Source organism: Pelodiscus sinensis, chromosome 22, assembly GCF_052426305.1.
Source record: "Pelodiscus sinensis isolate ZL-2025 chromosome 22, ASM5242630v1, whole genome shotgun sequence".
Classification (NCBI taxonomy): Eukaryota; Metazoa; Chordata; order Testudines; family Trionychidae; genus Pelodiscus; species Pelodiscus sinensis.
This window is the reverse complement of record NC_143073.1, coordinates 3300816-3327926: the sequence shown is the minus strand read 5'-3', so window position 1 is coordinate 3327926 and position 27111 is coordinate 3300816. Positions and strand designations below refer to the sequence as shown.

General features: G+C 67.6%; 2 protein-coding genes across 2 annotated transcripts; both read left to right on the top strand.

Moving 5' to 3' along the window:
- Positions 1–372: 372 nt before the first annotated feature.
- ENTREP3 (endosomal transmembrane epsin interactor 3) lies at positions 373–10602 on the top strand. Its single transcript, XM_075907652.2, has 13 exons — positions 373–528; positions 1464–2155; positions 2877–2933; positions 3048–3158; positions 3379–3510; positions 4077–4184; positions 4482–4642; positions 4975–5074; positions 5976–6060; positions 6257–6835; positions 7184–7252; positions 7532–7794; positions 9373–10602. The coding sequence occupies exons 2-13, from the start codon at positions 1937–1939 to the stop codon at positions 9544–9546; spliced, it is 2058 nt and encodes a 685-aa protein (XP_075763767.1). The 5' UTR covers positions 373–528; positions 1464–1936; the 3' UTR covers positions 9547–10602.
- A 954-nt stretch (positions 10603–11556) lies between these two features.
- Positions 11557–26252, top strand: GBA1 (glucosylceramidase beta 1). Its single transcript, XM_075907656.2, has 12 exons — positions 11557–11590; positions 16198–16286; positions 16983–17065; positions 17332–17523; positions 17617–17763; positions 17945–18078; positions 19330–19502; positions 20466–20703; positions 22753–22977; positions 23072–23235; positions 24204–24329; positions 24993–26252. The coding sequence occupies exons 3-12, from the start codon at positions 16999–17001 to the stop codon at positions 25096–25098; spliced, it is 1572 nt and encodes a 523-aa protein (XP_075763771.1). The 5' UTR covers positions 11557–11590; positions 16198–16286; positions 16983–16998; the 3' UTR covers positions 25099–26252.
- Positions 26253–27111: the final 859 nt, after the last annotated feature.

Here is a 27111-nt window from a genome sequence, read left to right as displayed (position 1 = left end):
TGGGGCACCCCAGGGGAGCTGCTGGGGTCATGGCTGCAAGTGGAGGAGGAAGGGTTTAATGGCAGAAGCAGCAGATGTTCTCAGGCATCCGGCCCCCCTCCGCGTGAAATACCCCCCCCCCCCCCAGCATCTGTCCCGTGCCCAGGCGGGGTGGGGGGCAGTGAGGGGGAGAGCGGGGGCTGAGCGCTCACAGGGGAGGGGAGAGGGTGCAGCGGGCCCCCCAGCGGGGCGCCCCAGCAGGGGCCGGGTCCAGCTGGGCCAGTCTGACGCTGGCGGGGGCTGGGTCCAGCCGGGTCACGTGGCGCACAGCTGGCGCGCCCTCCCTCCCTCGCCCAGACTACAAGTCCCAAGGTGCAGCGCGGCGGGGCGCCCCGCCCCTCCCCCCCAGCAGCTGCAGCCGCCCCGGGCAGAGCATCCCGGAGCGATGCATCCGCGGGACAGCGCCAGGCAGCGTCGGAGCCGCCCCGGAGCCTCCCGCGGGCAGCGCCGCCCCTTCTTCCCCGGCGTCCCGCACCGGCCACAGCTGGGGTAGAGCCCCCCCCCCACCCCCAGCCACCGCCCCCTGCCCCCGCCCCCAGCCCCCCCCCCCCCCCCCCTCCTCCGGCCCGCCCCGCCCCGCCCCCCCCCCCCCGCCCCGCCCCAGCCACGCGCAGCCCCCCCCCCCGCTCCTGCCCGCCCCGCCCCGCCCCAGCCACGCGCAGCCCCCCCCCCCCCTGCGGCCCGCCCCGCCCCGCCCCAGCCACGCGCAGTCCCCCCCCCTCCGCACTGCCCCAGCCACGCGCAGCCCCCTCCCCCCGAACTGCCCCGGCTCCTGCCCGCCCCTCCCCGCTCCGCTCCGGACTCTGCGTGGGCTCTTGGCCGCTCATTCCTTTGCTCGCCGCCTGCCGGGGACGTGACCTGCAACCCCCCGGAGAGGGGCGACCTGTGGCCGGCAGCTGCTGGGCGCAGGCCTCGCCCTCCTCCCCCTGGCTTTTAAGGAGACCCCTTAATTGAGTCCCTGCTGGGCCCTACCTGGCAGGATTCCTGCCTCTCCTGTGGGGCTGCTGCAGGGCTCAGGGGGTGCCTCCCCATCCCAGCGTGGGAGCCCCGTGATCCCGCTTCGCCCCAAGCCTGCGGGCGTGGAGCAGGGGTGGCCGCCTGGAGCTCTGAGCTGGGGCGAGAGCTGCCCTACAGCCTGCTGCAGATAGCAGAAGTTGCCTGCTGAGACCTTCTGGGGCAGCCTCTGGAGCTGGGTATATTTACTGCCTGAGAGCCCCGCGCTGGGAGAGGCGACCGGCAGCCCCGTGCGCCCCAGGCAGCTGGGTTGGAGGATGCTCCCAAACCCCGCTGGGACGGTGGACGAGACCCTTCGGGCCTGGCTGCTGCCCTTTTGTGGGGTTGCCTTCTGGAGCCGGGGCCTGGCCGGGAGGAGACAGCTCCCCCCCAATCTCTGTGTCTTCATGGAGCAAAACCTTCCCCTGCAGCTGTAACCCTGGCGCCTCCAGCCTCCGCTCCGTGCAGTCCCTGGAGCCGCCCCTGGAGACGGCAGCGGGACGGCCAGCCTCTGGGACGCGGTCCCGCATCCGCTGAGGAGCGCCGGGCCGGATGTTCTCCTCAGGGCAGGATGCCGAGATACCCGGGCAGCGAGAGGCGTTGGATCTAGACCGGCCTTGCCAAAGCGAACCCGGGAGTCACAGAGCAGAGCCCTGACCCAGAACCCCCACTCCTGGGGTGGAGGAAGCAGCACGTGGCCAGCTGAGAGCAGCAGGGCACAAAACTGCACCGATACCTGCCAGAAAACCAAGCGGTGCCGGTGCCGGCTGCGGCTCTGGGCAGACTGGCCAGCCCCAGGTCCTGACGGTTGCTCCCTTTAGCGTCGGTTCTGGGGTCTGCACCAGGCTCCTCCTCACCCCTCCGGGGGCCAGGCCTCCATCTATCACCGACCTGGAACCGAGTCATGCCATCTCCCAGCGACTCCAGCCGTTCCCTGACTGGCCGCTCCTCCCGCAGCCTCACCCAGCTCCGCGTGCAAAGGGCCTGGCTGCAGATCCTGCTGGTGCTGGGCTTCATTCAGGTCCTCCTGGGCATCCTCGTCACCACCTTCAGCCTGGTGGCCGCGACCATCACGCCCTCCGCCAAGGTCCGGCACTCCTGCCCCTCCTGGGCCGGCTTCCTGGTGAGTCTCCAGGGCTGCTGCTGGCCTTTCTGGGGAGTCGGGCGGGAGCCAGCTGCTGGGGGGAGATGCGGGGCTGCTGCCGTGTGCTGGCGGGCAGGGCTTTCAAAGCACGGTGTTCCCCTCCCCCACCTCTCTGCTCCCCCGGTCCAGGGCGCCAGGACAGGTGCCGCCAGGCTGTGAATTTGGCAAATCCTCCTGAGCTGACTTGTTGCTGAATTCCCTCCAGACCAGCCCATGACTGTCCCGGGCCATCAGCTCCAGCCCCTCCCCCCACCCGGGCCCTATTGCCCCCCCACGACCCACGGGGCTGCAGGCCTAGGGGAGCTGGAAGAGGCCCGGAGCAACTCCTGGATCCCTGCTCCGTGTCCCAGACGCTTGACACCCCCCTCCCCCAGCTCACTTTGAACCTCTCCTGCCCCAAGGGCCTGGCCCCTTGCTGGAAGCTGCCTAGCCGTGGCCCTGCTGGCCGGCTCGGCCGCCTGGAGGCCCCGGCTCTCCAGAGAGCCCTGAATCAGCGCTTTCCTCAGGCTGGCGGCAAAGAGGCGTTCAGCTGCCTTGGCCCTGCTGTCCAGCGTGGGCCCCGCTCCAGAGGCTGACCCAGCACCTCCTCCCTCGGAGCCGCCTTTGGGGGCGCGGAGGCGGGAGGGCGGCCTGCGGGCAGGTCTCGGGCCTCCCTCCTCTCCTGCCCTTCCCTCAGTAATGGCTGCCCTTCTGTCCCCAGCTGGCGCTGTCCGGGCTCATCGGCATCGTCTCCTGGAAACGGCCCTTCACCCTGGTGGTAGGTGTCTCTGTCGGGCTGCGGGCGCCCGCCCTGGCCCTGCCCCTCACCCAGCCCCTGGCCCCGGCTCCTCGCTCTCCCGCCCAGCTCACAGCCTCTCTGCCCTGGCTGCAGGTCACCACCTTCACGCTGCTGTCCGTGCTGGGCGTCATGCTGAGCCTGGCCGGCTCCATCCTCTCCTGCCAGAACGCCCAGCTGGTCAAGTCCTTGGAGGCCTGCACTCGGGTAAGGCCGGCCCTTTCGGGGACCCTGCCGCTGGGTTAGATGGGGCAGGGCCGGTATCCCAGCCCCATTAGGCTGGTGCTTGCAGAAGGGACCCGCTGGCTGGCTCTCCCCGCACAGCCCAGCCTGCCTGCCTGCTGCTGGTGGGGCCGGTGGGGGAGCGGCAGGTGTCCGGGCCTGGGGGTGTGGAAATCCCTCACCGGGGTCTCTCCTCTCCATCCAGGAGAAGGACGCTTGCATCTGCTGCCAGGCCCGCGCCGAGCACCCGTCCTTGGGCCCCTCCTGCAGCAGGCAGGGCGAGACGCTGACCATGTTCCCCAACCCCGACTGCCGGAGCGTCCGCCTGGCTCTGAAGGTGAGCGGGTGGCTGTGCCGCGGGGCGCTCTGGGGGTCCTCCCTCTGCTTGGCATGGGCCGGGCAGCTTGGTGTCTGGGGGTCTCCTGCCCCCCTGTGATGGCCCGTTGGGGTCCCCTGCCTCCTGCACCCCCGAAAGGGCACGAACAGACTCCCCCAGCCGGTAGAACAGAGGGAGTTTATTGCCTCTCCAGGATACAGCACAGCACAGATGTCACCAGGTTACAGGACAGGCCTAGGATGCCTCAGCCCCCCCTTGATATGGGGTGGGGGGTCCGGCTTCTAAACCCCCCAGCCTGTTGCTGATGCTGCTTCCTCCATGCTCCCAGACAGAAAACTAACTAACTCTCCTCCAGCCCTGCCCCCCAGCCAGGGGCGGCATCCCACCTTCCTTTGTTTCTCCCCATGGGGGGTGGCTGGTCAGACAGGTTTGGAGCCCCCTTTGCATAATGACCAGACATCAGAGGTCGTCACAGCCTTAGCAAGTTACCCCCACTACGTCACACCCCCGCCCAGAGCCTGCCCACACTCACAGCATCTTGGGCTCACTCCCTCTCCCTGCCCCAGGACCTTCTGTTCAGCGTCTGCGGCCTGACCATCTTCTCCACCGTGGTCTGCACGTTCTCGGCCGTCATGTGCTGCATCCAGATCTTCTCCCTGGACATTATCCACGTGGTGAGCCCTCGCCTGGACCATGGCTCCTCTCCCAGGGGCTGGGCGTAGGAGGGGCAAGGGCACTCCCTTGGGATGCTGGGCAGAACCTGGAGGGGGCATCCCCTCCTCCTGCTGGCCCCCAGATTTTGCCTGCCCGCAGAGGGACACGCTCTTGCAGTGTGCAGGGCCTGGGAGCGGGGGTGCTGCTCCCCTGACACCTCTCTGGGCGAGCGGAGCCAACAGCAGGGGTGCTGCGTGCCCCCCAAGGCGCCTATCCTGGGCGCTGGCAGGTTCCCCCTCACGCCCCTCTCCCTGCAGCTGGCCCCGCAGCGCTCCAGTTCGGTGACCCTGGAGTGCACGTCGCCCCCAGACCCCTTCCTGCAGAACATGATGGACTTCGAGGAGTTTGTGCCCCCGGTTCCGCCTCCCCCGTACTATCCGCCGGAGTACACCTGCAGCTCGGAGACCGACGCCCAGAGGTACCCCTGCCCCAGAGGGGAGTGCAGCGCCGGGGGGGCCCTGAGCCACGGAAGGGAAGCCCCTCGCGGAGCTGTGGGCGGAGGGACCCATGGGGTCCGTGGACACTTGGGGGAGGCAGTGAGAGGGAGCCGGGGGGGGGGGGGAGACAGAGGCGCGTGAGGCTGTGGGGAGTGAGCGACCCAAGGTGAGATAGGAAGGGGGAGGCCAGGGCAGGGCTGGGGGGTGCAGTCGCAGCCTCGGGTAGAGTTCAGCCCGGACCCCCCCTTTGCTGCTTGTGCGGGAGTTGGGCGCCCCGTTGTGGCCGACGCCCCTTTGCCATGTGGCCCCGCAGCATCACCTACAACGGCTCCATGGACAGCCCGGTGCCTCTCTACCCCACCGACTTCCCCCCCTCCTACGAGACTGTCATGGGACTCCGGGCCGCCAGCCAGGTAAGGAGCCCGGGGCGCTTGGCCTGGCCAGGCCCAGAACTGCAGGTTGCTCGGGGAGGTGGGGCTGGCACCTGCCCAGCCCCCTCCATCGGCAAAGGGGAGGGTGAGGGAGACGCCAGGGCTGGGCGAGGAGATGGAGGAGCCGGAACGGGCTCTAGGGACAGTCGCAGTGAGCCAGCCACTGAGGCCCAGGGCGTGAGCGGCGCTCTCCTCAGCCTGGGGCTGACCGGAGTGAGCGTGATGGGGGCACCCACCCTGCCTCCAACTTCCTGGGGCCAGCCGGCTGCAGCACCTATTGCGCTGGCTTACCACGGCTGCCCCCGTGGGCCCTGGCCTCTTCCAGCAGGGGGCGCTGGCTGGAGAGAGCTCCCAGCTACTCCAGCCCTGGCCGCTCCCAGCAGGGGGTGCTATGGGGGGAGCTGGCTGGGGGAGAGCTCCCAGCCACTCCAGCCCTGGCCTCTCCCAGCAGGGGGTGCTATGGGGGGTGCTGCCTGGGGGGAGCTCCCAGCTACTCCAGCCCTGGCCTCTCCCAGCAGGGGGCGCTGTGGGGTGCTGCCTGGGGGTTGCTCCCAGCTACTCCAGCCCTGGCCTCTCCCAGCAGGGGGTGCTATGGGGGGAGCTGGCTGGGGGAGAGCTCCCAGCCACTCCAGCCCTGGCCTCTCCCAGCAGGGGGTGCTATAGGGGGTGCTGGCTGGGGGAGAGCTCCCAGCCACTCCAGCCCTGGCCTTTCCCAGCAGGGGGCGCTGGCTGGGGGAGAGCTCCCAGCCACTCCAGCCCTGGCCTTTCCCAGCAGGGGGCGCTGCGGGGGCAGGGCGCGGGCGCCGTGCGGAGGGACACGCCTAGTGCAGCGAACAGCCTCGTGTGCATTGCTGCCAGCGACGTGTTTGTGCCCTCCCTGCAGGCCACGCTGTTTGATTCGCAGCTCACGGATCCGTCGCACGGCTGCACCTGTGACCGCGTCCCCTCCATCGTGCTCAGCGGGGAAGGTAACGGGTCCCTGGGCAGCAGCCGGAGGCAGGGCCTGGGGGTCGGGGGCAGCCTGTGGCCGGGTGGGAGGCTAGTGGCCTGTGCTCGGCAGAGGGGCGCTGGGAGTCCCGTGCCTGTGAGCCGGACCGGGGCGGGGCGGGGCGGGCTCCAGTCCCTCCCGGCGGCCCTGTGCATCCTGCCCCCTGTGCCTTGCAGTGTCCATGGACAGCGGCTCCCTGGTCATGTCCGAGATCATCGACATCCCCGGCGACAGCAGCCCCTCGGAGGACTCCTGCCTGCTGGAGCTGCAGGGCTCCATGCGCTCGGTGGACTACGTGCTCTTCCGCTCCATCCAGCGCAGCCGGGCGGACTACTGCCTGAGCGTGGACTGCGTGCAGTGCGGCCACCACCCCCACAGCCCCCCGCTGGGCCTGCGGGGCCCCTTCGAGGAGCTGCCCCGGCCCCGCGGGCGGGGCGAGCGCTCCTACTCCTGCTCCACCCCGGGCACCAGCTACGAGGGGCTCCGGGAGGCGGGCGGGGCCGGGACCCACAGCTGCAATCGGCTGGAAGGGCTGGCGCGCTGCGCCGGGCCCTGCTTCCCTGAGGTGCGGCTCAGGGGCAGGAGCTCGGGGCCGGGGCACCGGGGCAGCCGCTCCCCCGGGTCCCTGTGCGCGGCCCGCCGGCAGCGCCGCAACAGCGAGACGTCCTGCCTGCTGTGCCCGGCCCAGGGCCTGAGCCCCCGCCCGCTCGTGCGCTCGCACAGCGACCCCGGTGTTGCTCTTGCCAGCGATCCCGGTAGGTGGGAACAGGCGGGGGGCAGGGCTGGTGTGCGGGGGGGGGGGGAGGGCTGGTCTCTCAGGCGGGGGATGGGCCATGCCACCCCCACCAAGGGTGTTGCCGGTCAGCAGGCTGTGGGTGCGGTTCCCTGGCGGTGGGGTTGCTGCAGGGGCCTATCTGCAGCTCGTGCTGGAGGACTTGTGCACGCGGCCCGTGCAGGGGCTGGGGCGTGCGATGGCACACTCGTGCGCAGTGCCCGTGCGAGGGCAGGGGAGCGGGTGCCAGTGGCTTACTGCCTGGCCGCGTGGCGGGACGTGGGGGAGGAGAGCAGAGCCTGAGGATTTCCCGCTTGCTTCCTCCTTCCAGCTGACTTGCGCGATCTGCTCTACACCAAAGTGTTGGAGGACGATGCCTCCAATTCCTCTGCAGACACAGGTCAGGGCAGAGGCTGCTGGGGGGGCAGGCTTGGGGCCAGTGTCCGACCCGCGGCCTGGGGGGCGGAGTGACCCCTTTACTGGGCGTGCCTGGCAGCATCCTGGAGCACGCTGGCCAGGAGCCAGCAGCTCCGGTTCCTGGAGCGCCCCCAGCCGGGAGAGGCTAGCTGTCAGAAGATCCCCCCAGCACGGGGCGCATGACCGCCCTGACCCCAGCCCCGGTGCCCTGCCGGGCCTGCGCTTCCCCCCTCCCCACCACGTTCCCTGTGTCTCCTTGCAGGGTTGTGCTCTGACGCCTGCCTGCTCCAGCTCCTGCCCTGCGACTCGCCCCCGCTGCTGCGGGCCAGCTCCGCCAGGAAGCCCAAACTGCTGGCGCCCAAGAAGGTGACGCAGCGGCTGTCGAAGGCGGCGACGCGGTCCCTGGGGGACCTGAAGGCTTGTCGGGGCACCCGGGGGCTGGTGGCCAGGTTCCTGCAGAGATCCAAGCGCGGCCTGGCGCCCGGAGCGGAGATGGCTGGGCACAGCTCTCAGGGCCACAAGCAGGTGAGGGCCCCGGTTGGCCATGCCGCCCATCCCCCTGCGCCCAGGCCTGGGTTGTCCCCTCCAGGCATTCCCAGGCCCACTTGCGCCTAGCTCAGCCTGCCTGGCGCCTGCCCTTCCCAGGTCCCTTCTTGCTGGGCGATGGTACCGGGGCTATTTGCCTGGCTTATCCCGGCCCGGCTGGGGGCCCGGCAGCGAGCTCACGAGAGGAGCGTGACCCTTCTGCGCGTTCTCCAGCGCACTCAGCTGCCGTCCCATCCCGGGGGTCCCTTGCTCCTTGTGGGGCTGGGCCGGAGGTGCTGTGGGACTCCCTCTTTCCCCATCAGCTCCTGCCTGAGCTACTTGTGGGGGGGGGGGGGGAACAGCCCTCATCAGGGAGATGTGTAGGGCCCAGATGTGGCTCCGCAGCCCCTGGTCCATCGACTTGCTCCCACTTGTAAAAAGGGGCCCGTGACCCATCCCTGCTCCCAGGTTGGGGGGTGAGGGGCTGCCTCCCAGGGGCTCTGCCAGCGCGGCTTGTCGGCCCAGCGCCAGTCTGTCAGCGGCCCCAGGCCCCTGGCGCGGCCGTTCCTCAGCTCCCGCTTGACCATGCTCTTAGCTCAGGGTCGTGGCCATGCACCGGCCCCAGCAGGATGCTAGGCCCCAGCTCTGTGCCAGGCCTGAGCCCCGGCTGTCTTTGAGAGCTCTGATTCCCCGGCCGGCTCCCTGAGGCCAGTGCGCTGGGAATCCCTCCCGGGAGTTGTGCGCCAGCTGGGTTGCAGGCTGCTCGCGCGGAGTCACCGCGAGGGTTGCCAGGTGTCCGGTATTGAACTGGACAGTCGGTTCTTTTCGCCTCCTGTCCGGTAAAAGAAATTCAGAAAATACCAGGCACCTAAAATGTCCGGGACTTTCTGATTGTTTTTCCCGGCCAGGAGGTGAAACTCTCCGGCTGTCCAGCTCGATACGGAGGCAGCCTGACAACCCTAGGGCTCACCGGGGAGCTGTCCAGCCCCGCGCAGACAGGCAGGGTGGCGGGCGGCTGCCGGCAGCTTGTTAGGGCCAAAAAGCCTCACCACGTAGTTTTTAAAGGGATACACCTTTTTTTTTTTTTTTCCTCAACAAACTTTTTCCTGGCATGTGAGTTTTTTGGTGTTTTTGTTCGGTATTTTTTCTGAAATCTGGCAAGTCTAGTCATCCCCAGAGCCAGCTGACTCCTTGCCCGCAGCCAGCCTTGCTCCGTGGGCTCTCCTGGCTCTGCCCAGCCCCTGGCGGCAGGAGGGCGGCCTGCTGGGCTCTCCAGAGCTGCAGACACAGGCAGCCCCTTCACATCCCAGCACTGGCTGGGGCTGTCCTGCCGGGGGGGGGGGGGGGGGGGGGGGGGAGCGGGGGGGGAGGGCTTGTCTCAGATGCGTTCTTGTGGCCTGGGCCCGCCGGCCAGCTCCCAGCCAGAGGTGCAGCAGCCGGGGAGAAACCAGGCTCCAGCCTTTCCTGGGGCCTGTTGGGCTGCAGCTCTGGGAAGGGCCAGTCCTGCTGCAGTTCCAGGCTGGAGGGGCCCTGGCGCAGGCCGGGCCCTGCTGGCCTCACCCCTGCCCTTGTTGCCAGGTGCCGCGGAGCCCGTGGTGGGCAGTGGAGCCGGGGCTGCCTGAAGGGATTCACTTGCAGAGCTGCGGGGACCTGAGCTCCACTTCCTCGCTGCGCCGCCTGCTCTCTGCCCGCCGGCTGGAGCGCCGCCGCCCGCACAGCCTCAGCGGGGTCTGCAAGGAGAGCATCCTCTGAGAGCTGCCCCGCCGGAGCCCCCCAGGGAACTTGCAGCCAGCGGGGCAGGCCTTTCGGGCGGGGCGGGGCGGGGCCCGGCTCCTCCCCAGCAGCTGCTGCTCGCGGCCAGGCGGCAGTGGGAGAGAGCACACGCTGAGGCCACACGCGGACGGCTGCACGGGACTCTGGGGAGGAGGAGGGACTGCTGTTGGCCTCACCCTGTTGAACATGGACACTGCCTGCTTTAGACTGAGGCGGCGTGCGGCCCGGTGCTTGTGCAGAGGGCTGGCGTGGCCTGGGGCTGTGGCCTGGGGCCGTGGCCTGGGGCCAAGTCCTTTCTGCCTATTGCACAGGCTGGTGCAAGCTGAGGGGGCCATGTGTGTGTCCATGCAGGCGTTGTATTAACCACCCGGCAGGGCCTGAGCCGGGTCCTGCCTCCTGTGCTGCAGCCTGAGGGCCGGTGGCGGACTGGCTCCCAGTACCAGGAAGCTGAATGTGCCTCCCCTGACCTGCCCGGGTCTCACGTGGGCCCTGCACTCAGGGAACGTTCGCTGGCTGGCCAGCTTGGCTCACGGGCTGGCTGGGGCAGGGAGCTTGTGGGCTGGAGCCCAACTCAGTCCTGCCCCCCTGCCCATGCTATGCAAACCTGGCTGCAGCGAAGGGTGGGGGGGAAGCAGGCCAGGCTGCCGCCTCTTCCCATAAAGCCTGACCCTCCCTGGTTTTCCCAGCTCTGGCCGGAGCCGTGGGCCTGGCTCTTCCCATGGTGCTGCTCTGGGAGCGGCCGTGCGGGAGCGTGGCCCTGGCCGGAGGGCTGCAAGGAGCACTTAACACGCCCCCCCCCCATCCTGGCTCTGGCAGCCTCTCCCTTGCCCCCCTTGCCAGCCGCTGCCTTTGCTTGAATGCTGCATGCCGCGCTGCGGCTCTCCCCTCTGGGATGGTGGGGGGAGGGTGGGGTGCATGGGGGAGGCACTTTTTTACCTCGGGACGCATGCTGGGACCAGCTGCAGGGGTCTTCTCTGCAGGTGCTTGGAGCTGCACTGACACTTATACAAGAAACCAAATAAAGTTGTACACGTGGGGCTGCCTCCTGTCCCGTCGGCCTGCCTGGCCCAGCGGCCTCTGCCCTACAGGCCCTTCCTAACCTGGCGCGGGACAGCCCGAGCTCCCTGGGAGCAGGGTGCTGGCGCCGTGGAAGGCTGGAGGTTGCGGAAGGGCCGGTGTGGGTGGAGTAAAACAAGGGAACAAGTGACCTAGGGCTGGCTGGGAGGTTGTGGAATGTGGGGCACAGGCGGTTTTTACAAACCCGTTTGTCAGGTGCTGGAATTGGGGTCAGCGCGGGTTTTTAGGAACAGGTTAGATGAGCTGGGTGCGGCTGGGCTTGGTAATTACTCCTGACTGAACTAGGTGACCTGACATGGTCCCAGGCCTCTCCTACCTGCTGGGAGCTGGCAGGGTGTGTGGGAGGGGGCAGAAAGGTCGTTCCTTGCCCCGGCCCCACTCTAGCTTTTGGCCTGGGTCTCCTTGGGCCTGGACCCTGCTTCCCCACTGCAGGGTGGGCAGGAGCCGTGAGCACGGGCTGAAAGAGGATGCGCCCGCACCCCCGCACCCCAATCCCGTGCAGGGCGGCGGGGTGACACTGGGGGGCTGGCTCAGCCCAAGCTGCTGGGATCAGGCCAGGGGGAAGAGGCAGCCGAGGGGAGCTGAGGCAGGTGAGAGTTGGGGGGGGGGGGTCTGAGATGGTCTCTGCTCCCGGGCTGCAGGGGCAGGTTTGCATCCGCGGTGGGGGGGCCGCAGCCAGTGGGGTTACCAGGACCCGTCACCGGCCCCTCCAGGTCTCCCCCCGGCTGGGGCCCCGCCGCAGGCCTGAGGCCAGGGGGAGGGGCGCTTGGGCCGGCCCGGCCGGGTAGCTCTGAACCGGGGGGAGGCTCGTCCCCAGCTGAGTGCGGGGGGGGGGGGGGGGACCCAGGGAGCAGCTGGCCGCGTCACGTGACCGCAGTCATGTGACCGCCGGTCCACTCCACGCCACAGGCGGAGCCGCCGCTGCCGGAGGCTGCCGGGCCCGCGGGTGAGTGGGGGGGGCGGGGCCGGACGCCTGGGTCTGCGGGCGGGGGGGACCAGCCCCAGCACCCCCCCCCCGCCGCCGCCCCGCCCCCGCCCCCGGCAGAGCTTGGCCCGCGGCTGAGCCGGGGTTTTCCCGGGCCCCTCCCCTGCGCCCCCCCCGCGGAGCCCGGAGCGGGTCCAAGTCCGCAGCCCCTCCCCCACCCGCCTAAGGCTCCGGGAGGGAGTGCGGGGGGGGGGGCTCTGGGAGTGAGTTTGGGTGTGTGTGGGGGCTCTGGGATGGGTACAGGGGGGTGGAGGTCCGGCTCCGGGAGGGAGGTGTGGGGGGCAGGCTCTGGGAGGGGGTGTGTGTGCAGGAGCAGCTGTGGGGCTGAGCTCTGGGAGGGGGTGTGGGTGTGTGGGGGGTGCAGGCTCTGGGTGGGGTGCATGAGTGTGGGGCCGGGCTCTGGGAGGGGGTGTGGGTGTGGGGGGTGCAGGCTCTGGGTTGGGTGCATGAGTGTGGGGCCGGGCTCTGGGAGGGGGTGTGGGTGTGGGGGGGTGCAGGCTCTGGGTTGGGTGCATGAGTGTGGGGCCGGGCTCTGGGAGGGGGTGTGGGTGTGGGGGGTGCAGGCTCTGGGTGGGGTGCATGAGTGTGGGGCCGGGCTCTGGGAGGGGGTGTGGGTGTGGGGGGTGCAGGCTCTGGGTTGGGTGCATGAGTGTGGGGCCGGGCTCTGGGAGGGGGTGTGGGTGTGGGGGGTGCAGGCTCTGGGTTGGGTGCATGAGTGTGGGGCTGGGCTCTGGGAGAGGGTGTGGGTGTGGGGGGTGCAGGCTCTGGGTTGGGTGCATGAGTGTGGGGCCGGGCTCTGGGAGGGGGTGTGGGGGGTGCAGGCTCTGGGTTGGGTGCATGAGTGTGGGGCCGGGCTCTGGGAGGGGGTGTGGGTGTGGGGGGTGCAGGCTCTGGGTTGGGTGCATGAGTGTGGGGCCGGGCTCTGGGAGGGGGTGTGGGGGGTGCAGGCTCTGGGTTGGGTGCATGAGTGTGGGGCTGGGCTCTGGGAGGGGGTGTGGGTGTGGGGGGTGCAGGCTCTGGGCTGGGTGCAGGGGTTGTGAGTGTGGGGGGTGCAGGCTCTGGGCTGGGTGCAGGGGTTGGGGTTCGGAGGGGGTGATGGGTGTGGCGTTGAAAGTGCCCACACATCCTACTGGCAGCATCTCCTAGGCAGGGCATTTGGGCGGGGGGTCTGTGCGATGCTGCCCGCAGGCACTGCCCCAGAGCTGCCACTGGCCTATGGGCACTGGGGAGTCAGCGCTCGGGATGGGGCAGCACGTGGGGAGACTGGCCCCCAGGTGCTGCAGGGACGTGCTGGCCGCTCTGGGAACACGTGGAGCAAGGGGTGGGCAGGAAACCTCCTGAGCCCCGCTGCACAGCCAGTGGCGGAGGCAGCCGTGGACGTCACCCGGGGTAGCAGACGGGACCGGCAGACACCCCCAGGGGATGTTGGTGGAGCTGGGCCCCCTCCCCTGGCTGTTCCTGGTGCTCAGGGACCACAGAACACATCGCCCCTGTCCTGGGCTTTCACGTGGCCAGTGAGGGGTGGGGGAGCGAGGAGTGGGACACTGCTGCTGCACAGGGGTTCTCCCACTGTGGCTCAGGGACTCATTTGAACGGGCTCTCCAGGGGCTCGAAGGCCAAGCCCCGATGTCTGGAGCCCAAAGGCTTGGTGGGTGGTGAGGCTCAGGCCACCCCCTGTGGGGGGCCGTGCAGTTGTCAGAAGGGGGTCGCGGACATTGAAGGCCGAGATCCCCTTAGCCTAATCCCTGTTCTGCACCCGGAGCCGGCGGTGGCCTTAGGAGGCTCTGTGATGCTTGTAAGAAGCACGCGGGACCTTTCTCAGGGCAAAAGGCAACACGCCGTGTTTATGGAAAGTACCCCCCCCCCCGTGATTGAGAGGTACCTGTCCGTTATGGCTGGGGTCACTGACTGAGTGAGGAGTCGGCGTCTTTCGATGGCCATTCGAGGCTCCTCTGAGGCTTGGCTTGCAGGAGCGAACCCCAAGGGCAAGAGCCCCCCGCTGTATAGATGTCAGCGCCCCTTGGAGTCGGCGGGGGGCTGGGCCACGCTGCGATCCTCCCCCCCCCCCAGGGGTGTTCATCTCCGCGTTTCCCGCAGTTGTTCTTTGGTGGCCCTGTCAGGCGTCCCAGCCGCGTCTCGGGTGTGTCTCACTCTTGGGGGTCTCTGCCTGTCTCCGGGCTCTGTCAACGCTGCCAATTCAGCTTAGGACACTGGGGGTGGTTCCTGGTTGAAGGTTCCTGCTTCTTGCCCCCCTGGGCACAGGGGAGCCCTTTCACGCTCGCACCTCCCACTCGCACTAGACAGTTCCACGGGCGTCAGACCCAACTGAGTGACTAAGGGAATGGCACGAGGGAAGGAATCTTGCACAACGGATGAGGCTGCAGCTTAACTGGTGGGGCTAACAGGAAGCAAGTCCTGTCCGGCCATGAGTGACAGGCGCGGGAGACGTGCAAGGAACTCACACGCAAGTCCTTATGCGTCATGCGCACAGTCTTAGGCCAGCACTAAAGTGGCACCGTCCCCTGCCCAAGGAGCTGAGGAGCCAAGCACCCTCTGCTAGGGATCACTTGATGGGTTGCCTGGGCACCTGGTGTTGGCCGCTGTCGGCAGACAGGACACTGGGCTGGATGGACCTTTGATCTGACCCAGTCTGGCCATTCTAATCTGCAGGGAAAATACGATGAGCGAACTACATGGCTCCATCCTCTCGTGGAGGCCTAGGCCATCGGGATAAATGGCCGTGCACATGCTGGGTGGGGGGGGGGGGTTCCAGGCAAGAGGGGAATGTGCTGTTTCCAGTTGTACAGGGTTTGAGTAACTTTTCATCCCCATGTGGCCCGAAGGGGCCCACTTACGGCAGGACCAGAGCGCGGGCATTGGTTTGGTTGAACATAAGAACGGCCAGACTGGGTCAGACCAAAGATCCATCCAGCCCAGTATCCTGTCTGCCCACAGTGGCCAGTGCCAGGTGCCCCAGAGGGAGGGAACCCAACAGGTAATGATCAAGCGATCTCTCTCCTGCCAGCCATCTCCACCCTCTGACAAACAGGCTAGGGACACCATTTCTTACCCATCCTGGCTAATAGCCATTAATGGACCTAACCTCCATGAATCTATCTAGCTTATTTTAAACCCTGTTATAGTCCTAGCCTTCACAACCTCCTCAGGCGAGGAGTTCCACAGGTTGACTGTCTGAAGAAGAACTTCCTTTTATTTGTTTTAAACTTGCTGCCCATTAATTTCATTTGGTGGGCCCCTAGTTCTTATATTATGGGAACAAGTAAATAACTTTTCCTTATTTGCTTTCTCCACCCCGCTCATGATTTTATTGACCTCTAGCCTGTCCCCCAATAGTCTCCTCTTTTCTAAACAGAAAAGTTCTAGTTTCTTTAATTTCTCTTTAGATGGGACCCGTTCCAAACCCCTCGTCATTTTAGTTGCTCTTTTCTGACCTTTTTCTAATGCCAGTGTATCTTTTTTGAGATGAGGAGACCACATCTGTATGCAGTATTCCAGATGTGGGCGTCCCATGGTTTCATAGAGAGGCAGTAAGATGTTCTCTGTCCTATTCTCTATCCCTTTTTCAATGATTCCTAACATCCTGTTTGCTTTTTTTGACTGCTGCTGCACACTGTGTGGACGTCTTCAGAGAACTATTCACGATGACTCCAAGATCTCTTTCCTAATTAGTTGTAGCTAATTAGCTCTCATCGTATTGTATGTCTAATTAGGGTTATTTTTTCCAATGTGCATCACTTTACATTTATCCACATTACATTTCATTTGCCATTTTGTTGCCCAGTCACTTAGTTTGGGGAGATCTTTTTGAAGTTCTTCACAGTCTGCTTTGGTCTTAGCTACCTTGAGCAGTTTAGTATCATCTGCAAACTTTACCACCTCACTGTTTACCCCTTTCTCCAGATCATTTATGAATATGTTGAATAGGATTGGTCCTAGGACTGACCCATGGGGAACACCACTAGTTACCCCTCTCCATTCTGAAAACTTACTATTTATGCCTTTGTTTCCTGTCTTTTAACCAGTTCTCAGTCCATGAAAGGATCTTCTCTCGTATCCCATGACAACGTAATTTACACAAGGGCCTTTAATGAGGAACCTTGTCAAAGGCTTCCTGGAAATCTAAGTACACTGTAGTTGACAGCATGTTGGCCCACGACTGGTGTGCTTTGTGCATTCCTAACTCGGTGACTCCTTTCTCCTGCCGTGCTGCCAGCTCCAGGTTGGAACGCGGCAGGGGTGTCCCAGGAAGAACAGGGTTTTACCACTGTAAGTGATTAACGCCTCCGTCCAGGGCAGTTCCGATTTGGCAAAGTGATACCCAAGTGGCTGGGACAGGAGCTGACACGCAGCGCTGTCAGCAGCCGGGCGGTGGAGGATGTAATTGAGGTGACAGGAGTTTTTGCTAATCCCTCATTAAGAGTGCTGGAGTAATTGAGGTCAGGTGGAGCTGAGTCATTTCCAAAAAAGCCGGCATTCCTGAGCCAGGCCAGCTAGCGGGGACCAGCTCCCTTCTCCCACCCATTGTCGTCGGCTCTGTGTCCCTGCAGACCGAGTCCTCTGGTGTCGACACCGCCTGCCTGGGCATCCGATCACCCCACGGCCTCCTGATTCTGGCTGGACCGGCCCCCAGGCACAGGTCAGTCGTGGGCTGGAGGGGGATCGACCAGCTCCCTTGCTCTGGGCGAGAATGAAGCTGGTTAACAGGGATGTAGGAGGTTACCCAGTTGGTATTAGGGTTACCGGCCTGCTCCCTCGGTAACCGGTGGACCGGAGCGGTGTGGCGGTGAGCGGGTTAAACGATACAGTGTCAATGGGGTTTTACATCCCTCGTGGACTGGGGGCTCCGAGGTGCCGTAGGCGCTGGGGGCGGGGCCGGGGCAGGGTGACGGGCGGCTGCCGGCCCGGAAGAGACGATGTCCGGTGGCAGAGGGAGCCGGGGGCGTGGCCAGGGAAAGAGCATGGGGGCGGGACAAGCCCTGGGAAGCGACGCCCAGGTGTGGGAGGCAGGAGCCGAGGTGCCCTTTAAAGAGGCTGGCTGGGGAGGAGGCAGCCTGGCTGGGTGCCGGAGCCTGGGAGAAGCGGCGGCTGGTGGCCCTGAGGTTTGGGTGGGCAGGAGGAGAGTGAGGGGAGACTGGAGCAGGAGTTTCCAGACCAGCTCTGCTCTCGGGCACCCCTCCGGTGCCGGCAGGCGGCTGCCCACTCGGGTGCGGCTCCAGGGCTCCCGGAGCGGCGTTGGGCTCACCCGGCTGCTCCGGGGCTAGAGCCCAGCGGGGCAGCAAGCGGGAGCCCGTGGCCCGGCAGCCCCCACGCTCACAGCTGCACCTGCTTTCAGGCCGGGCGCCGGTGCCATGTGGGCCGGGTGCGCCAGCGTCGTGGGCTGGCTCCTTTTCATGCAGACGGCGCCCGGGGCGGCAGGTGAGCGCTTGTGCCGCGTCACGTGTGGCCGGGGGGACCCTGTCTGGGCTGAGATGGGGCAGCCCGGCCTCTGCCCCTCTCCCGGGGGGCTGTGGGGTCTGGCGGGGCAGGAGTCCTGGGCTGAGGGACCCAGCGGGTTGGGCTGAGAATCCCGCCGCCCCCGTTGGGAGGGACATGGCTCCGGCATCTCGGTGGGAGGGCATGGAGGTGGGAATCCTTTCCCACCCCATGAGCCCTGCCCAGCCCAGCCCGTCTCCCTCTGCCAGGCGCCCGTCCCTGCAATGCCAGGAGCTTTGGCCACAGCTCTCTGGTGTGTGAGTGCAGCGCCTCCTACTGCGACACGCTGGACCCCGTGGTGCTCCCCGCCCTGGGCTCCTTCGCCAAGTACGAGAGCAGCAAGGCGGGCAAGCGCCTGGAGCGCAGCGAGGGGACCTTCCGGAGCGACGCCTCCACCCCAGGTACCCGCCGGGCACGCGCCGCCGGGGGGGAGGGGTCTGGCCGCTGTCCCTGTGCCCGGCTGGGGCTCTGACTGTGCCGCTCTCTGCCCGCAGAGCTGGTGCTGAAGCTGGACACGGCGCAGCGGTACCAGAAAGTGAAGGGCTTCGGCGGCTCCGTCACGGACTCTGCCGCCATGAACATCCTGTCCCTGTCCCCAGAGACCCAACGCCACCTGCTCGCATCCTACTTCACGGAGGAAGGTGAGAGGGGGTCAGGGATGTAGGGACAGGATCTGCTGGCAGGACGTGCTGGGGCAGGATGGGGGGCAGGCCCTGGCTCTGGGCTCTCTGGAGCTGTGGGTCCCACTGCCCAGGCCCCCCATCTCCATGCGCTGCTTTGGCCCCCATAACACCCAGGCCCGGGTCACTTCCTGTCCCCCAGGGATCGAGTACAACATGGTCCGGGTCCCCATGGCCAGCTGCGACTTCTCCACCTACCCCTACAGCTACGCCGACACCCCCTCCGACTTCCAGCTCCTTAACTTCCACCTGAAGGACGAGGACACCAAGCTGAAAGTGAGCAACACCCGTGGGGGGCAGAGGCCCAGCTGTGGGGGGAGGGGGCCCTGGCCATGGGGAGTGTGGGGGGAGAGTGCCCAGCTGGGGGGGAAGAGATCCAGCTGGGGGGGAGGGGAGAGGAGGCCCAGCTGCAGGGGAGGGGACTCAGCCATGGGGGGGAAGGGAGAGGAGAGGGGGTCCGGCCATGGGGGAGGGAAGACAGGGCACAGCTACAGGAGGTGGCCATGGCTGCAGAGGAGGGGGCGGGGAGGGGGACCGGCCGTGGGGGAGGGGAGAGAGGGCGCGGTCTTGGGGGAGGGGACCCTGCCGTGGGGGCAGTGCGGGGGTCCGGCCGTGGGGGAGGGGAGAGAGGGCGCGGTCTTGGGGGAGGGGACCCCGCCATGGGGGCAGTGCGGGGGACCGGCCGTGGGGGAGGGGAGAGAGGGCGCGGTCTTGGGGGAGGGGACCCCGCCGCGGGGGCAGTGCGGGGGTCCGGCCGTGGGGGAGGGGAGAGAGGGCGCGGTCTTGGGGGAGGGGACCCCGCCGCGGGGGCAGTGCGGGGGGCCGGCCGTGGGGGAGGGGAGAGAGGGCGCGGTCTTGGGGGAGGGGACCCCGCCGCGGGGGCAGTGCGGGGGGCCGGCCGTGGGGGAGGGGAGAGAGGGCGCGGTCTTGGGGGAGGGGACCCCGCCGCGGGGGCAGTGCGGGGGTCCGGCCGTGGGGGAGGGGAGAGAGGGCACGGTCTTGGGGGAGGGGACCCCGCCGCGGGGGCAGTGCGGGGGGCCGGCCGTGGGGGAGGGGAGAGAGGGCGCGGTCTTGGGGGAGGGGACCCCGCCGTGGGAGCAGTGCGGGGGGCCGGCCGGGGGCACAAGACAGAGCCTGTCCCAGTTTGCTCCGGTTTCTGCCCTCTGGCCGAGCTCCCAGGCCCCATCTCGTTAGGGGAATTTCCTGGGGCCTCGTGGGTTGGGGCCCCTCAGCCCCTGGTGTCTCCGTCAGACGCTGCCGTGGCTGCCCGGACCACCCTGCGTGGCGCTGGGCTCCCCGCCCCCCAGCCTGTCTGGGCCCAGGCCTGCTCTCCCCTGGGGAGGTCGGTTCCCAGGCAGAGTCCAGCCTGACTGAGCCCCTCCCCGGAGGGGCCGGGGCTCCTGGGGGTGGGAGGGGAAAGTCCTGTGGAGAGGAGCTGCCCTGCAGCCTTCCCAAGCGCCCGGCTGCGTCCCCCGGGGCCGGCGTCTGGCACCGTCCTCCCACGCTCCCGCTGCTCCGTCCCCTCAGATCCCCATTCTCCAGCGAGCCGCCGCCTTGTCCAAGAAGCCCCTGTCGCTGATCGCCAGCCCCTGGTCCTCCCCGGCCTGGATGAAAACCAGCGGGGACATGAAGGGGAAGGGCACGCTGAAGGGCAGCCCAGGGGACCAGTATCACAAGACCTGGGCCAACTACTTCATCAGGTACAGGGCAGCGGGGCTGGTAGGGTGGGGGGGCTCGGTGGGCGCAGCCGGGGCAGGAGCTGGTAGGATGGGGGGCTCGGTGGGTGCAGCCGGGGCAGGAGCTGGTAGGATGGGGGGGCTCGGTGGGCGCAGCCGGGACAGGAGCTGGTAGGATGGGGGGGCTCGGTGGGCGCAGCCGGGACAGGAGCTGGTAGGATGGGGGGGCTCGGTGGGCGCAGCCGGGACAGGAGCTGGTAGGATGGGGGGGCTCGGTGGGCGCAGCCGGGACAGGAGCTGGTAGGATGGGGAGCTCGGTGGGCGCAGCCGGGACAGGAGCTGGTAGGATGGGGGGGCTCGGTGGGCGCAGCCGGGACAGGAGCTGGTAGGATGGGGAGCTCGGTGGGCGCAGCCGGGGCAGGAGCTGGTAGGATGGGGGGGCTCGGTGGGCGCAGCCGGGACAGGAGCTGGTAGGATGGGGGGGCTCGGTGGGCGCAGCCGGGACAGGAGCTGGTAGGATGGGGAGCTCGGTGGGCGCAGCCGGGGCAGGAGCTGGTAGGATGGGGGGGCTCGGTGGGCGCAGCCGGGGCAGGAGCTGGTAGGATGGGGGGGCTCGGTGGGGGCAGCCGGGGCAGGAGCTGGTAGGATGGGGGGGCTCGGTGGGCGCAGCCGGGGCAGGAGCTGGTAGGATGGGGGGCTCGGTGGGTGCAACCGGGGCAGGAGCTGGTAGGGTGGGGGGCTTGGTGGGCGCAGCCGGGGCAGGAGCCTGCAGGCTGGGGGGGCTCGGTGGGCGCAGCCGGCCCTGGGGCGTGCGGGGGAAGGCGCTGGAGGGCGTCGGAGGCGTCTGTGTCAGCTCCCGGAGCTGGCGGCTCGCGGGCGAGATCTGTACAGGCTGTGCCAGGGGGGGACAGAGACGGGGACAGGTCTCTGCCCCCCAGGAGGGGCGCTGGGGGCAAGGCTGCTGACGTTTCCCCCGCCCGGCCCCAGGTTCCTGGACGAATACACGAAGCACAACCTGACGTTCTGGGCGGTGACGGCCGGCAACGAGCCCACGGCGGGGATGATAAGCGGCTACCCCTTCCAGTGCCTGGGCTTCACGGCCGAGCACCAGCGGGACTTCATCGCCCAGGACCTGGGCCCGGCCCTGGCCAACAGCTCGCACCGCGCCGTCCGCCTCATCATGCTGGACGACAACCGAGTGCTGCTCCCCCACTGGGCCAAAGTGGTGAGTCTGTGCCCCAGAAGCTTGGTCCTGCCCCCCGGGGTCCCTTTGCCGGATCTGTGGGGCTGGCGGCGCGAGAGGTGGGGCCCGTGGCCGGGTCTGTGGGGCTGGCGGTGCGAGAGGTGGGGCCCGTGGCCGGGTCTGCGGGGCTGGCGGTGCGAGAGGTGGGGCCCGTGGCCGGGTCTGTGGGGCTGGCGGCGCGAGAGGTGGGGCCCGTGGCTGAGTCTGTGGGGCTGGCGGTGCGAGAGGTGGGGCCCGTGGCTGGGTCTGTGGGGCTGGCGGCGCGAGAGGTGGGGCCCGTGGCTGGGTCTGTGGGGCTGGCGGCGCGAGAGGTGGGGCCCGTGGCCGGGTCTGTGGGGCTGGCGGCGCGAGAGGTGGGGCCCGTGGCCGGGTCTGTGGGGCTGGCGGTGCGAGAGGTGGGGCCCGTGGCCGGGTCTGTGGGGCTGGCGGCGCGAGAGGTGGGGCCCGTGGCTGGGTCTGCGGGGCTGGCGGCGCGAGAGGTGGGGCCCGTGGCCGGGTCTGTGGGGCTGGCGGCGCGAGAGGTGGGGCCCGTGGCCGGGTCTGTGGGGCTGGCGGCGCGAGAGGTGGGGCCCGTGGCCGGGTCTGTGGGGCTGGCGGCGCGAGAGGTGGGGCCCGTGGCCGGGTCTGTGGGGCTGGCGGCGCGAGAGGTGGGGCCCGTGGCCGGGTCTGCGGGGCTGGCGGCGCGAGAGGTGGGGCCCGTGGCTGGGTCTGAGGGGCTGGCGGCGCGAGAGGTGGGGCCCGTGGCCGGGTCTGTGGGGCTGGCGGCGCGAGAGGTGGGGCCCGTGGCTGGGTCTGAGGGGCTGGCGGTGCGAGAGGTGGGGCCCGTGGCCGGGTCTGTGGGGCTGGCGGTGCGAGAGGTGGGGCCCGTGGCCGGGTCTGTGGGGCTGGCGGGCCTGGCGGGTTGTGCAGGGAGACCCCAGCCTTGCCAACGCTCCCATGGCCCCTGGGGCTGCTGGGGGCAGGCTCTGGCCGTTGGAGGCAGCTGCCCTGATCCCTCCTCCAGCAGGGAGCTCCAGGCCTGTGACTCTCTAGCCCTCCAGCAGCGCCTGCGGCCGGGGGGGCTGGTGGCACAGGGGGGCTGGGCAGAGGTGCCCGCCCCAGAGCACCCGTCGGGCGCTCAGCAGCTCTGCCTGCCTGTGATGGTGCTTGGAGCCCCGGGGCTCCTCCCCTTGGCAGGGCCTCCGTGCCGGGCTTGGCCGTGGCTGCCTGTTCTCGGCTGTCGAGGGGCGGCCTCCGGCCGTGGGGAGAGCCGAGGGCCTGGGATGGGGCTGGACAGGAGGTGGGGGGGGTCCCCCGACCCTGCTCCCCCGTCCTCAGCACGATGGGGCTCCGCCCGCCAGTACAATCAAGGGGGGTTATTGCTGCTCCGAGATGCAGCCCAGCGTAGGGCCGGCGCAGGCCTAGGAGGACAGGCCCACGGCCCTCGTTCCCTTGGGGGAAGGGGTCACAGGCCCCTGACCCCCCCCACACTGGTTAGTCTGCTTCCTCCATGCTGCCCCCCTTCTCCAAGCCACCCCCTTCCTGTGTTTAACCCCCTTCCCTGCTCAGGCGAGAGCCAGTTGGGCCATGGTCTTCCTGACATGAGGGCCCTCAGGGGCGACCCCCCCCCGCCCCCGCCCCCGCTGGGCAGCGCTTACAGACACCGGCCAGTAGGGGTCACCCACAGCCCACACAGCCACCAGTGAACGCCCCACAGAATGGGCCCAGGCCCTCTAGAGTAGACAGCCCCCCCACTACGTCTCATGGGGCTCCTGCCCCGGCTTTTCTCCTGGCCCCCCGGGAAGAGCAGGGCTTTACCCCCTCCCCCCCTCCCCGGGAGCTCTGGTCGCGCCAGGAGACAGCCCTGCCAGCGCCTGCATTGGGCGTGTGCCCAGTGGCAGCGCCCCTGTGGCTTGTGTCCCAGCTGGCAGGGCAGCCGGGGGTGGGGGCAGAGCCCCTCGGGGCGGGGCAGTGGTGGGGCCCGTCTGGGTGGGTGCAGGGCCGGGAGGCCAGCCGGGGCCGGGCCCGTGGGTGACTGCCGCTCCCTCCCAGGTGCTGAGCGACCCCAACGCCGCTCGCTACGTCCACGGCATCGGGTTGCACTGGTACCTGGATTTCATCGCCCCCATCGAGAGCACCGTGGGGAAGACCCACACCCTGTTCCCCGACTACTTCCTGCTGTCCACCGAGGCCTGCGCCGGCGTCTTCTTCTGGGAGCGGGACGTGATCCTGGGCTGCTGGGACCGGGGTAACCGGTACAGCCACAGCATCCTGGCGGTAAGGCCCCCCCCCCCCACACACACACACACTCCCCGCAGGCTGCCTCAGCACCTCCCCCCCGGCTGAGCCACTCTGCCTCCACCCCTCGCAGAACCTCAACAACTACGTCACCGGCTGGATCGACTGGAACCTGGCCCTGGACATGGAGGGGGGCCCCAACTGGGTGCAGAACTTCGTGGACAGCCCGGTGATCGTGGACAGGAAAAAGGATCTTTTCTACAAGCAGCCCATGTTCTACCACATGGGGCATTTCAGGTGAGCGGGGGCGTTCCCGAGGGCTGGGCTGCGGGGCCCCGCTGCCTCGTCACAGCAGCCGGCTCCGTACCCGAGTGCTGGCGAGTTCGCTCTCAGGAGTCCCCCGCAAACGGATCCCGAGAGAGCCGGGCTGTGTCCTGGGGTTCACTCAGTTTCTCAGCCTGGCGGTTAAACGAGCTGTTCTAGGGAACCTGCCACGGTCCGATTATGCTGGCAGATTTCTCCCGGCCCCCGGCCTGCGTTCTGGACAGAGGCATCGCTAGGGTGGGTCTTTTCTTGGGCCGGCCCGTGCTCCGATTTCAGGGCTGGCAGAAGAGCTGATGGGCGGTGGCGGGAACCAGCGAGGCAGAAAGTAACACGCCAGGAATGGGAGGCGGGGGGAGCTGATGGGAGTGGAGGGCGCCACGGAGCGGAGGGTGCACAGGTGACAACCTCAGGGCCTTGAGAGGGCTTTCAGCCTGTCTGTACTTTGGTCTCGAGGTCCAGGGAAGATGAGTTCCCCCCCCGCCCCTCCAAAAAGGGCAGGACGTGGCTGGTACGGCCTGGTGTTTTTCCACATTGTTTGGCTGCTCATCAGGCCTGGCATTCGATGCACCAGTTTTTTCCGTAAGGGTTTCGGCGCCATGTTTCCTGTCCTTCCACGCGCTGGGATCGGAGCCGGTTCCCGGGCCGTGCTAGAATCCCCGTGTGTTTGGGCTGATCTGCTTTGTGGCGTTGTGTGCGGAGGGGAGACGAGGGCCGATCTCCGGCGGTTCACGTCCAGGCCGGCAGGGTCCGGTGACACTCGGTGAATTCTGCCGCCTCCTTATGCTTGTGCTCACACCTGGGGGGGATTTTGGGTCGAGCCGTCACAGCAGGGCCCGGGGGGGGGGCACGCTTGGCTCCCTCCTACCCCAGACTGCAGCCTCATCCCCGGGGCCTGGCTCTTTCCTCCCCCCTGTGCTCACCTTCTCCTCTTGTCTGTGCAGCAAATTCATCCCCGAGGGCTCCCAGCGCATCGGGCTGGTCGTCTCGAAGAAGAGCTGCCAGCCTAGCTTGGAGTCCGCGGCCTTCCTGCGCCCGGATGGCGCCGCCGTGCTCGTGATCCTGAACCAGTGAGTGGCTGGGCCCGGAGGCGGGAGCCTGGTGTGGGGCAGGGGCTCGGGGCCGCCTCTGGGGCAGGGAGGAGGAGACAGACCCAGGGCGGGGGCACCGTCGCTCAGCTAGAGTGGGTGCCCCTGCCCTAGCAGCTGTCCGGGGGGGAGGGGCTCTGCTGGTCCCTGGCTGACCCTGTTCCAGAGAGGCTGGCACCGGGGGGATGAGCCCTGCTGCTGCAGCCCCTGCGGTTCTGCTCCCCTCAGCTGGGCGCGGTGCAGCCCCCGTCCAGCCCCGGAACAGGCAGCCAGGGCAGCTCCTGGCCACAGGGAGGGCTGGACAGACCAGCCCGGGGCCCATGCCGGCCCTTCAGGCACTGCCAAGTCCCCCTCTCCCCTCCCCCTCCTTCAAACAGGCCAGGAACGCCCCCTGCCAGAAGCATGTGGGGGGGGGGGGGGTATTGAAACACCCCCCCCGGCCAGGGGCATGTGTGTGAGTGGATGTTGGGAACCCGCCCCCCTGCCAGGGGTTGGGGGGGGAGTTGACTTGAGCCTGGGGGGGGGCAGCCGACGCTCAGCAGGTTGGATCTCGCCGCTGCGGGACGTGCGGGTGGTTGGCAGGCAGAAGCTGGGGGAAGACCGTCTGGCCCCCCCCATGTGCTGAGCTGTCACCCCTCCCCCCAGGTCCTCCTCCGACGTGCCCTTCCAGATTTCAGACCCGGACGTTGGCTTCATCGACGACCTGAGTCCCGCCAACTCCATCCAGAGCTACCTGTGGAGACGGCAGTGAGACAGCCGGGGGGGAAGGGCATGGGGGGGGCGTGAGACGTGAGGGGCTGGCATGCTGCCCTAGAGAATCGCTCTGGGGCACGTTGCAGGCAGCTCTGACTGGACCGGGGGGGGCTGGACATGAGGCCAAACCTGCTTTGAGCTGCCCCTTGCGAAGCCCGGCACCCCGGCAGGGGCGGGGCTGAGCCTGGCCCCACCCTCCGGGGCAGGACCCAGCTGAGCCAAGGAGACAGAAGGAGGCATCGGCCCCGAGCATGCTGGGAAACAGCCTCCTGCATAAACCCCTGCCCGGGGCCGGGTGGCAGGCGAGGCCCCGAGCCAGGCTGGTGGCGTGGTGCGGAGATCCAGGCGTTGCGCAGCTGCCAGGAGCCGTACCCCCGCGGGCTGCGAGAGACGGGATCGCCGGGAGCTCCCGCTCCAGCCGGGGGGCGATAGCTGGAGCAGGGCGTTAGAGACGAGCCGCTGGGCTCTGCTTCCCCGAGTCCGGATCGGGCGCCAATGGGATGTGCTGGATGCTGGTCCGCCCCCTCCAGGCTCTCGCGGCTGGGCAGCAAGGGGCGCAGCCACCCAGGGCCTGTGCTGCTCTGACAGCCCCTCCCCCAGGCTGTAGGGCCTTTCCCTGCGTCCCCTGCCCCGTGGCTGGCAGGGCGCTAGGGCCTGGGGAGAGCTGCTTTCCCTTTTCTGTGAGCAGCAGAGCGGGGCCGGGTAGGTGAAATCACAAGGAAAGAAATGTTCAAAGTGCATACAAAGCAATAGATCCTGCAGCCTGGTCAGATGATCTGCAGAACTCACTGCCGCAAGGTTTCGCGTGAGGCCAAGAGCTGACAGGATTCAGAAAAAGCGTTCTCCGTGTGTATTGCTCCTGCTTCGAGAGGACAAGGCCAACCCCAACTCACTGCCCTGCTCCCGCGAGAGCCCGTACCTCCCCGCTCCAGGTGGGACTTGCTGGCCCATCCCCGTCACGGAGGTGGAGGTGCTTGGCTCGGAAGCAGCTCTCGTACCCTGGGTTTGTACCTTCCTTCCCCCCCCCCCCCCCCGTCCCAGTTCTGCCTCCGGGGGGAGCGGGGGGGGGGGAGGAGGACGGAATTTCTGACAGTTCCCATGTAAATTGGTTACTGGTTCGGAATAAAAATGAATTTCACACGGTTCCTTTAATGAGTTTAGCGCCTGGTGTCAGCCTGTTCGTGTGCCCTCAATGCTCTTAGCGGGATAAGAAGGAGGCTCCACCTGCCCGGGCCAGAGTCCCTGCCAGTTGGCGCGCCGGCTGCCGTTGGGCGCTTTTGGCAAGCGGCTGAATGGTCCGTGCTCTTGGTCACTGCCAGTTTCTTCAGCAGGGGCAGGCCACGAATGTTCTTCCGCAGCCCCCCGGCCGGCCCCCTCTCTGCTGGTCATGGCACTGACAGGGCCCACCGCAGAGATGCCATCTTCCAAACGACCCTGGTAACGAAGCCAACTTGCCCATGGGGCCGCAGGCCGGGCCTGGCAGCAGGGGGACAAAACCAATAGCAAAGAGCTCCTCGTCACACCCGTCTGCTCATCAGGGCAAGCTTCCGGGTGGACATGGATGGAGGACTGTGATAGGAACCAGGCACAGGCAAGTATCCCTAGCGGCGGTTGCTTAGCAGTATCCCTAGCAACGGTTGCTTAGCAGTAACCCTAGCAACGGTTGCTCATCCTAGCAGTAACCCTAGCAACGGTTGCTCATCCTAGCAGTATCCCTAGCAATGGTTGCTTGTTCTAGCAGTATCCATAGCAGTAATGATTGCTTAGTATCCCTAGCAACTGTTGTTCATCCTAGCAGTATCCCTAGCAACGGTTGCTTAGCAGTATCCCTAGCAATGGTTGCTCATCCTACCGTGTCCCTAGCAACGTTGGCTTTGGGTGTCGCACTTCGTTCCCGGGTTAAGTTTATAGTAACGGACACCGGGAAGTTGCCAGGTGCTGAAGTGGCGTTAAACGGGAGTGTGTTTCGGTACCTGCAAATGGTACGGGGAGGGCAGGGGGTTTGCCATTA